This window comes from Phyllobates terribilis, unplaced genomic scaffold, assembly GCF_046119375.1.
Source record: "Phyllobates terribilis strain yellow unplaced genomic scaffold, ASM4611937v1 Scaffold_183__1_contigs__length_3771566, whole genome shotgun sequence".
NCBI classification, from domain to species: Eukaryota; Metazoa; Chordata; class Amphibia; order Anura; family Dendrobatidae; genus Phyllobates; species Phyllobates terribilis.
The window spans coordinates 3594837-3606014 of record NW_027362943.1 but is presented as its reverse complement, the minus strand read 5'-3'; the positions used below and the strand labels follow the sequence as shown (position 1 = coordinate 3606014).

The following is an 11178-nucleotide window of genomic DNA, read 5'->3' as shown; positions in this document are numbered from 1 at the left end:
CAAAAAAATAAAACTAATTAAAAATTATAAACTGGTTCATTATAATTGTAATAGTGAAGTTATAATAAAAAAGGTAATAATACATTTGTGAGGCCTAGTTCCAGTAAGTTAGTGTCAGAGTACAATTGGGGGAGAAAGGTTGAACTTGATGGACCTAGGTCTTTATTCAATCTATGTTACGTTACTAATGATCCCAGATTGTGAAGATAAACTGAACTTAAATTGGTATTATTCTTTTAGCGCCCCCATTCACACCTTTACCAAGAAGACCACTGGGACATAGATGTTAAATGCAGACTAGTTCAATATTCTATCCAAGTATGAGGGATTGACTGGACCTGTTACTCAGCAGCTATCCTTTGGACTGTATTTAATAGAATCAACCCAGACCGAGGGCATCGTCCAGAGACCTTCCTTACCAATATTAGTAATATTGCTAGTAAAGGATAGTGAAGTTTTGAGACTTTAGTGAAACAGATCTACAAGCCCCAAGTTGTCTGGCTAACCAGGCAACCCCCCGTGAGGCAGACATCTGAGGAAAATCCTAGACCTAACATGGCAGATTTTTCCGCAACTATGAAGCGGTCTGAAAAAACCTTCAGACAGGCCAACGTGAGTCATAAACCTACACCTGAATTGGCATGAGGCCTAGCCGAGAGGCTCAATACGCAAGCCATGAGGACTAGCCGTGAGGCTCATTACTCAAGCCATGAGGCCTAGCCGTGGGGTTCAATATGCAAGCCATGAGGCATAGCCGTGAGACTCAATACGCAAGCCATGAGGCTCAATACGCAAGCCATGAGGCCTAGCCGTGAGGCTCAATACGCAAGCCATGAGGCCTAGCCGTGAGGCCCAATACGCAAGCCATGAGGCCTAGCTGTGATGCTCAATACGCAAGCCATGAGGCCTAACCATGAGGCTCAATGCGCAAGCCATGAGGCCTAGCCGTGAGGCTCAATACGCAAGCCATGAGACCTACCCATGAGGCTCAATACGCAAGCCATGAGGCCTACCCGTGAGGCTCAATACGCAAGCCATAAGTCCTAGCCGTGAGGCTCAATGCACAAGCCATGAGGCCTAGCCGTGAGGCTCAATACACAAGCCATGAGGCCTAGCTGTGAGGCTTTATACACAAGCCATGAGGCCTAACCATGAGGCTCAATACACAAACCATGAGTCCTAGCCGTGAGGCTCAATGCACAAGCCATGAGGCCTAGCCATGAGGCCTAGCCGTGAGGCTCAATACACAAGCCATGAGGCCTAGCTGTGAGACTTTATACACAAGCCATGAGGCCTAACCATGAGGCTCAATACACAAGCCATGAGGCCTAGGCCAAACAAACGTAGGTAGGTACGGAATCATTAAATTTAGATTCTTCCAGGCTGATGTTATCATTTCAGCGCCCAACTGGGCCCCTGCTCATTGCCACTCACATGAGGTAGCTATAGAACTTAGCATGGTGTTCCATGATTCACTGGTGTTCCATGATTTATGGCTGCTCCAGCCGTGAGCTCCAGGCTTCTACATCCTTGAGGACAGGAAACACATTGAAGGAGGAAGTGGGAGTTGCCTTTTTATTTTGTGCCCAGGGCTTCCTGTCCGGTAATAGGGGTGGATCCTCCTCTCTCGTATGGTGCTCTCATGGGGGAAGGGAAAAAGGTGGCTCCTGGTGACAGAAGCAGATGTCACAGTAGGAGAACCCACCATTTGCAGAAGCCCTTATATGACACAATGGCAGAAAACCAGAGCAGGAGAAATCCCCATAAAGTGACTCCATTTTGGAAATTATAACTCTCAGTGAATTAATCTATAGGAGAAGTGACTATTTTGACTCCACAGGCACTTTCTGGAAATTAGCACGTGGTGGATGTTGGAGAGTGAAAATTACAAATATATAATTTCATTACCCAACACATAGTGCCCAGATTTTGCTCCAGGAGACACACACCGTAAATTAAGTGGGTTATTCTCACTATAGTAATGCCAAATACATGGATGCTAAATGTGGTTTGGGCACACTGCAAGGCTCAGAAGCGAGGGGGAGGTTTGACTTTGAGAGATAAGATATTGCTGGATTGGTTTATGGAAGCCATGTTGCTTTTCAAGAGCCTTTGAGCCACTAATAATATGGAAACCTCTGTTTTTCAGATGATGGGCCTGAGTGGGGACTTGTTTTTTTGTGAGATTAATAGAAGTTTTTCTTGGTATTATTTTTGCCTACATAACATTGTTTGGTGGCTTTTTATTCCCTATTTGGGAGGCAGACTGAACAAACAATTGAACACCACGCTCTACTGGTTCATGCTATGAGGTTTTCTATTAGACTGTGAACTGTCATTGTCTTGGTGAATAATTCAATTTTTTTGCATAACTTGCCATTTTTACAGACAGTTTAAGTACAAATGTTCAAAAATATATAATTACAAGGATTTTTTATTAAAAAATAATAATTTGTTTTATTCTTGGCAGATGACTGTACCAGGAGATCAGAGGGACAGCTGACATCTTCAATTTTTAAATCAGTTGATCTTCAGATCCCACAGGATATAATTGAAGTGAATGCCATTTCTCCAGATATACCATCATCCCTTCACAGCAAAGATCTGTCATCTGATCATTTGAAACAGGTCCTGTCTTCTGATTTATTACCAACTACTAAGGAAAATCAAAGTCACAAAATAAGCATTAAAAAACAAATTGCTCCTAAAGCAAAGAAGCCATTTTCACGTTCAGAATATAGAAATAGTTTTCCCCTCAAAAAGTCTTTTCTTAAACATGAAAAAATCCACACAGCAGAGAATAGATTTTCTTGCTCCAAGTGTGGGAGATGTTTTAATCAGAAATCAGATTTTGTTAGGCACCAGAGAACTCACACAGGGGAGAAGCCATTTTCCTGTTCAGAATGTGGGAAATGTTTTACAAAGAAATCAAATCTTATCAAACATCAGAGAACTCACACAGGGGAGAAGCCATTTTCATGTTCAGAATGTGGAAACTGCTTTACAGTGAAATCAAGTCTTATTGCACATCAGAGAACCCACACAGGGGAGAAGCCATTTTCATGTTCAGAATGTGGAAACTGCTTTACAGTGAAATCAAGTCTTATTGCACATCAGAGAACTCACACAGGGGAGAAGCCGTTTTCATGTTCAGAATGTGGGAAATGTTTTATAAAGAAATCAAATCTTATTGCACATCAGAAAATTCACACAGGGGAGAAGCCATTTTCATGTTCAGAATGCGGGAAATGTTTTGCAAATCGATCAAATCTTATCAGCCATCAGAGAACTCACTTAGGGGAGAAGCTATTTTCATGTTCCGAATGTGGGAACTGCTTTAAAGAGAAATCAAAGCTTATTACACATCAGAGAACTCACACAGGGGAGAAGCCATTTTCATGTTCAGAATGTGGAAACTGCTTTACAGTGAAATCAAGTCTTATTGCACATCAGAGAACCCACACAGGGGAGAAGCCATTTTCATGTTCAGAATGTGGAAACTGCTTTACAGTGAAATCAAGTCTTATTGCACATCAGAGAACTCACACAGGGGAGAAGCCGTTTTCATGTTCAGAATGTGGGAAATGTTTTATAAAGAAATCAAATCTTATTGCACATCAGAAAATTCACACAGGGGAGAAGCCATTTTCATGTTCAGAATGCGGGAAATGTTTTGCAAATCGATCAAATCTTATCAGCCATCAGAGAACTCACTTAGGGGAGAAGCTATTTTCATGTTCCGAATGTGGGAACTGCTTTAAAGAGAAATCAAAGCTTATTACACATCAGAGAATTCACACAGGGTTGAAGCCATTTTCATGTTCAGAATGTGGGAAATGTTTTATAAAGAAATCAAATCTTATTACACATCAGAGAATTCACACAGGAGAGAAGCCATTTTCGTGTTCAGAATGTGGGAAATGTTTTGTACAGGAATCAAATCTTATTAGACATCAGAGAATTCACACAGGGGAGAAGCCTTTTTCATGTTCAGAATGTGGGAACTTTTTTACATTGCAATCAACGCTTATCGAACATCAGAGAACTCACACAGGGGAGAAGCCATTTTCTTGTTCAGAATGTGGGAAATATTTTGCAAAGAAATCGAATCTTATCAAACATCAGAGAACTCACACAGGGGAGAAGCCATTTTCATGTTCAGAATGTGGGAAATATTTTGCAAAGAAATCAAATCTTATCAAACATCAGAGAACTCACCCAGGGGAGAAGCATTTTTCATGTTCAAAATGTGGGAAATGTTTTAACCAGAAAGCGCATCTTGATAGCCGCCGGAGAACCCACACAGAGGAGAATGCCGCAGCTAAACCCAACTAGTCTCTGTACAGACTAGAAAGGCCCTAGTTGCACAACTAAAAACGCCATGGACCTAACTCTCTATTAGGCCATTGAGGAGTTTCTCGTACCTCCGGAGGAACCAGAGGGGAGGCCGCAACACACTGTCAACCAGGGGAAAGGAAAGTATGAAATAAAATATGAAAACCCTGAGTGAGAAACTAAAATACATTCATATAGGGCAAAGTAGGCAAGCTAAGGAGAACCAAAAATAAAAGGAACAAGTATAATCTCCCAGAAGCCTAACATTGTTAGAATTAAAAGGTACTGGGAGGTAAAGCAAACTGACCGGGAGGATAGTTTCACCTTTGTGGTGAAACTTACAAAAATCATCCTCACCAACTGTAAATGTAAACCTGTCCATTTATAATGACCACGGACAAGATAAAGATTCCCAACTCACATCAGGACCACAAGATCCCAGGTACTTTCAGCTGCATCACATCTAATGTAGTGTACTTAATTATATGTGTAGCACCCTGAGGATTCGGCTGCTACAGGGGTATTGCACCTCAAGCCAGAGGTGTGGTATTCCACTCCCGGGTAAGGATGGAGTGTGGAACTGAGCTCAGTAGGCTGCATGCACTACATACATCCCATTTCCGGGGGACAGATCGACGGTACTCCCACTTAATATATGTGCAGGTACGACAGTGTCTGTCCCTGGCTGGAGTGGGAGGGGGGTGGAACATCCCAGTAGTGTAGGGGCAGATAGGGGGAGCAGTCTGGGTAGTGCTAGGAGCTCATTGGGTGCTGGTCACCTGAGCTCACACATAGAGGGAGTATATAAGGTGGGAACCATCTTAGATCAGGGTCAGTCTTCTGTAGAGGGACAGTCAGTCAGTCTGTCAGTCTTTTTGCAGAGTCAGAGGAAGAGAGCAGAGGAGAAGAGCAGCTCCAAGGCCAAGAGAGAGAGAGGAGAAAGAAGGACCCAGAGGGGGAGAAGAGGGAACTCCAAGATCCCAAAATTAGACCAGAGGGTGAAGAGTTGGCACAAGGGTACCGGATCCCAAGCTGGTGGAGGGCACTAATCCTCAGCCAGAGACCGGAGGTCGTGGGCAGGATCTGCCACGACCACCCACTAAATCCACCCGGAAGGCAGACCAAGAATAGGGTCAGGGAACCCAGAGACAAGGGTTTACCAACAAGAGGCCCGAGGGAGCCGGACTTAGGTGGATCCCTGGTGGGGAAGGCCAGAGAGAAGGACAAGTCAGAAAGGGAGCTCAGGACCACGCTCCAGAATCACCTGGGGGTTGGCCGAGTCCAGAACCTGGTGGACGCAGCACGGCTCGGGCGGTCACTCAAGGCCGGAGTGACCAAACAAAAGCAGTAAGTAAAAACCCTGAACTGCACAGCCCGACTCTGAGTCTCATTACCATCCTCACTGCACCTCCACAACCACCATCCTCTGCAACTGACCCCCTGAGGCTATACCCCTCCCGTTGGGGGTTATACTATCAGAAGCTGCACACACACCATCAGCCTCAGCGGACCCTGCTGCAGCGGCGGCCGTAGTGACCGCAAATCAACGGGTGGCGTAGTCGACACTAAAGAACATCCAGCAACATCTGTAGGACTGCCACACACTGAGCTTGACACCCTGGGCACGGACCGGGTCACCGCCACTCGGAGACTACAACCCCCATCTGATCCGGCTCCGGATATCCCCCAAACAACACTGGCCCAGGGGGCGCGTCATATGTACCAAATGTCCAACTGGGGGTCTGTATGTAGGGGAGATGGGGCAAAAACTTAGAACAAGGATGAATTCTCATCGCCACACAATAAAAGAAAAAAAGAATAGATCTACCTGTGGCCAAACATTTTTTATCCCTGATCACAGCATCATGGACACGAAATTACTTGTATTAAAAGGTAACTTCAAATCTCAGAGAGACAGAGTTATGACAACCTTTTACACACTCGGAGCAGGAATGAATGTGTCACTTGGATTTATGTCTTTTTACTAGTGATGAGCGAATACTTTCGGAACTATTTGTTACTCGCACGAATAGTACACAATTCAGGCTATTCGACGAGTCATTAGCTATTCACCTCGGTATATTTGAGTGACCCGCCCAGCATGGTTGGCGCTTTATTTGTAGCCAATGAACATGCTGGGCTTGCTTGCCAATCACAGTAATGCCGTTGCCATCTTTGTTGTGGCATTACTGTGATTGGCTGGCCTTACAGCATCGTAGGGGGATATTTAAGCCCTGCCGGCGCCATCTTGCTCATATTACATCAACGTAGTGTGAGCGTAGGGAGAGTGAAAGCAGCGTATAGGGAGTGTCTTTTAAGAGCTATTTAGAATGAAGATTAGTTCTCTGTTAGGTTGAGATAGCGCAGAGTGAGATTTAATACGAGGGAGAGGAAAAGGGCGGCAGGGTGTTAGCATTGCAAGTACATGCTGCAGATCTCTGCTAGGTTGCATTGTGTATAGTCAGAAGCATATAAACCAAAGAACATGGCGGTATAGATAAACCATAGTTCATATGTGGGCACTCCCAATAAAGTACAAGCTACAAAAAGAGTGGAGTGACTGAGCCCCAAAAAGAGTCAGGTCACCATCATAATGTTTTATTGTGTATCCAAAATCTAAAAAGAAGGTCCCAACAACACAACCAATAAAATAGTAGGTCATGGGTGAAAACTACAAAAAGGACAGAGACAGCCATGTGACTCCACAAATATGGGTACATTAAAAGAAGTGACAATATTATCAATCCAAGTATCAATAATTCCAGTTACCAAGTAAATGGACAACGTAACTTACAATTAATTACCGTATATTCCGGCGTATAAGACGACTTTTGAAGACTGAAAAATCTTCTGTCTAGTCTGGGGTCGTCTTATACGCCGGTAATGCTTTTGAACTTTCAGAAATTGACATGCGGGGATACTCTGGGGGTGTTAATAAGCTGCCGTGGCCGTATCCCTGCCATGTGGGAGTTAATATAAGGTGGAGGGAGTTAAAATACAGCGGCGGTAGGTCCAGACAGTCAGCGCTTCTGTGCTGAAACTGACACATCGCTGCGTATTCCCAGCTCCGGACACAGCGCAGGGCTTCTGTGCCGACAGCTTTCACTTGTCACAGAAGCGCTGCGCTGTGTCCGGAGCAGGGAAGTTCGCATCGCTTCTGTGACAATATATGAAAAGCCAGCAATTCAGCAGCGGCATAAGCCGGCACCCGACAATTTAGAATAGAAAGAATAGAGAATCACACATAGATTAGATAGATAGAAACATGTCAGTCACATATATATGAAGTACAGTGACAGTATTGCTTACTGTACTTGTCATTTAGTGTAAAGGATTTATTAAAACAAATATTAGTGTTTTCATGCACCGTCTCTTTAAAAAAGCCGGCCGGCAATTCAGCATCTGTACCCGACAATTTAGAATAGAAAGAATAGAGCATCACACATAGATTAGATAGATAGAAACATGTCAGTCACATATATATGAAGTACAGTGACAGTGCTGGTTACTGTACTTGTCATCTAGTGTTAAAATAACGGATTTATTTAAAAAAAAATTGGCGTGGGGTTCCCCTTAATTTTAGTCTCTAGCGAAGGTTAAGCAGACGGCTGGGGCAGATGTTTGAAGCCTGGGAAGGGGGTAATACCCACGGAGCTTCCCAGGCTACTAATATCAGCCCCCAGCTGAATACCTAGCCTTTACTAGCTATTAAAATGGGGGACCCCCCAAAAAAATGACGTGGGGGTCCCCCCTATTTTAATAGCTAGCAAAGGCTAGGCAGACAGCTGGGGTCTGATATTAATAGCCCAGGAAGGGTGCCATAAATATTGGCCCCCTCCCAGGCTAGAAACACCAGTCGTCAGCCGCCCCAGACATGGCGCATCCATAGGATGCGCCAATTCTGGCACTTAGCCTCGCTCTTCCACGCTGCCCTGGTGCGGTGGCAGGGGGTAATAGGGTTGGGGTTGATGTCAGCTTATAATGCCAGCTGACATCAAGCCCAGGTTAGTAATGGAGAGGCGTCTATAAGACGCCCCCATTACTAACCCCATAGTCAAAGTTAAAAGAAAACACAAACACCCAGAATAAAGTCCTTTAATTGAAATAAACACACAGTTCTTTATTGTTCTAAATTAAACCATACTTACCATCACGCCCATTCCAGCTGAAGCCAACGATCTCCTGCAATAAAAGTAAAATAATAAAGCAACCTCATCCTTACCTTTCCATGGTTCCCAGGACAGCTTCAGCTCTGCTACATCGAGATGACAGGCTGCACCGCAGCAGAACGCATCCAGCCTGTCATCCCGCAGACACTGAGAAGCGCAGGCATGCTTGCGCTCCTCAGTGTCTCGCTGTGACGGCATCCAGATGAGCCGACAATGAACTCAGCTCACCTCCTGGACGTCCGTCACTGACAGCGTGGGAAACTTCTACTGCGCATGCGGGGAGCAGGAGAATTTTCCCACGCTGTCAGTGATGTGCATGAGGTGAGCCGAGTTCATTGGACATGATCTCGGCTCATCTGGATGCCGTCACAGTCAGACACTGAGGAGCGCAAGCATGCCTGCGCTTCTCAGTGTCTGCCGCATGGCAAGCTGAACGGCAGCGTTCTGCTGCGGTCCAGCCTGTCATGTGAATGTAGCAGAGCTGGACCGGTCCTGGGAACCATGGAGAGGTAAGGATGAGGTTGCTTTATTATTTTACTTTTATTGCAGGAGATCGTTGGCTTCAGCTGGAATGGGCGTGACTGTAAGTATGGTTTAATTTAGAACAATAAAGAATTGTGTGTTTATTTCAATTAAAGGACTTTATTCTGGGTGTTGTGTTTTTTTTAATTACTTTACTAGAAATTCATGACGGTCATGTCTAATATTGGCGTGACCCCATGAATTTCAGGCTTAGGGCCAGCTGATAATGCCAAGCTGGCCCTAACCCCTTTATTACCCAGTGAGCCACCGCACCAGGGCCCTGGATGAGTTGGGTACAGCGCCAGAAGATGAACTCTATGAACGCGCCATTTTCTGGGGTGGCTGCGGACTGCAATTTGCAGCGGGGGCAGAAAGCTTGGGCCTCCCTGCGCTGCAGATTCCAGCCCCCAGCTGCCTAGTTGTACCTGGCTGGACACAAAAATAGGGCGAAGCCCCACGTCTTTTTTTTTTAAATTATTTCATGAAATAATTAAAAAAAAAAGGGCTTCCCTATATTGTTGTGTCCGGCCAGGTACAAATAGGCAGCTGGTGGTTGGGGGCAGCCCGTTCCTGCCTGCTGTACCTGGCTGGACACAAAAATATGGCGAAGCCCACGTCAACATTTTTGGGAAAAATTAATTACAAAATTAATAATAATTTAGGGACTGCATCTTTATTAACCCCTCAATTGTCATTTAGTGTTAAAATAAAGGATTTTTTAAAAAGAAAATTGGCGTGGGATCCACCATCATTATAGTCTCTAGCGGAGGTTAAGCAGACGGCTGGGGCAGATGTTTGAAGTCTGGGAAGGGGGTAATACCCACGGAGCTTCCCAGGCTACTAATATCAGCCCCCAGCTGAATACCTAGCCTTTACTAGCTATTAAAATGGGGGATCCCAAAAAAATGACGTGGGGTCCCCCCTATTTTAATATGTTTATGAGTGACAGTTTTCCTGCTATATACCTGCATGTCATAAGAATTTAAATTAAAAAAGGACCATGTTAAATTCAAATCTGTTTTTTTTTAATTTTTACCGGTGTTTGATATGCGTTGGAAAAGGGGTAGTCTTATACGGTGAATATATCCTAAACTCTATATTTTAACAGGAAAGTAGGGGGGTCGTCTTATACACCAGGTCGTCTTATACGCCGGAATATACGGTACATTAAATGTCCTATGTTAATCCATTCCTGGACACTTCAACATGAATAAACAACCAAAATATCCAGATCAATATATACTAAACGTCTGGACAATGAAGAGATACCAGCAGCATATAAAAGGTATAGATTTTATTTCATCAAATTGATAAAACCAATTAACAAGACAGGGCAACAACCTCTATAAAGGAGCGACACATACATGAACTAGGATGGAAAATTAACCCCCTAAAAAGGCCAAAAAATTGAACGTCACTAGTAAACAAGAAATTAATTAATATAATGCCATATACGTATACATACAATGCACTTGTTACTAAGTGACATGAATCATACACATGATGGTAACATAACTTAATTTAAATCAATACTGAAGAGACTATCCTAATGAAAAAATACAGCCTAAAATGTCAAAGTTTAAGGTGCCAGTGCTTCAGTGACTATGATGGTCATACAGGTAATAGATAGGTATGTCATGATGTAAAACAGGCCAATGAATACAGGTAAACTGCAGACTGTGATATTTCAGTTTTTCTTTTTTAATAAATTTGCAAAAATTTCTACATTTCTGTTTTTTTTTCAGTCAAGATGGGGTGCACAGTGGACTTTAATGAGAGAAAAATGAATTTTTTAGAATTTACCAAATGGCTGCAATGAAACAAAGAGTGAAAAATGTAAAGGGGTCTGAATACTTTCCGTACCCACTGTATATATTAGTATAAAATAACCCCTATACATTTAAAACCCACATCTAACATAGTGATACAATAATTCACATAGACGACTATATTGTCACTGTAGTCTTCTATCCCACACGTATAGGGTCATCCGCGAGGATAGACACGCAACTGCCTTGCTTGTACAGTTGAGCTGGTCCCCCAGCCACTGGAAACGGACATCCCGCACGACCCATCAACCCAGGCAAAAGCTTTCCTAAGGATGATTAAAAACAAGCACCAATACATATACAATAAAACCATAAGATATTAA

At 43.7% G+C, this 11178-nt stretch overlaps 1 protein-coding gene across 1 annotated transcript; it reads left to right on the top strand.

Annotated features, from left to right (window-relative positions):
- Window positions 1-555: 555 nt before the first annotated feature.
- Window positions 556-4748, top strand: LOC141212741 (uncharacterized). Its single transcript, XM_073665050.1, has 2 exons — window positions 556-612; window positions 2545-4748. The coding sequence occupies exons 1-2, from the start codon at window positions 556-558 to the stop codon at window positions 4333-4335; spliced, it is 1848 nt and encodes a 615-aa protein (XP_073521151.1). The 3' UTR covers window positions 4336-4748.
- The last annotated feature ends 6430 nt before the right edge of the window (window positions 4749-11178 follow it).

Excerpts from the sequence above, each read along its gene's own strand:
- LOC141212741 (XM_073665050.1), top strand. The coding sequence starts at position 556 with ATGGCAGATTTTTCCGCAACTATGAAGCGGTCTGAAAAAACCTTCAGA. Across the intron at positions 613-2,544 it reads AAACCTTCAGACAGGCCAAC|GATATAATTGAAGTGAATGC; the intron begins GTGAGTCATAAA and ends CAGATCCCACAG.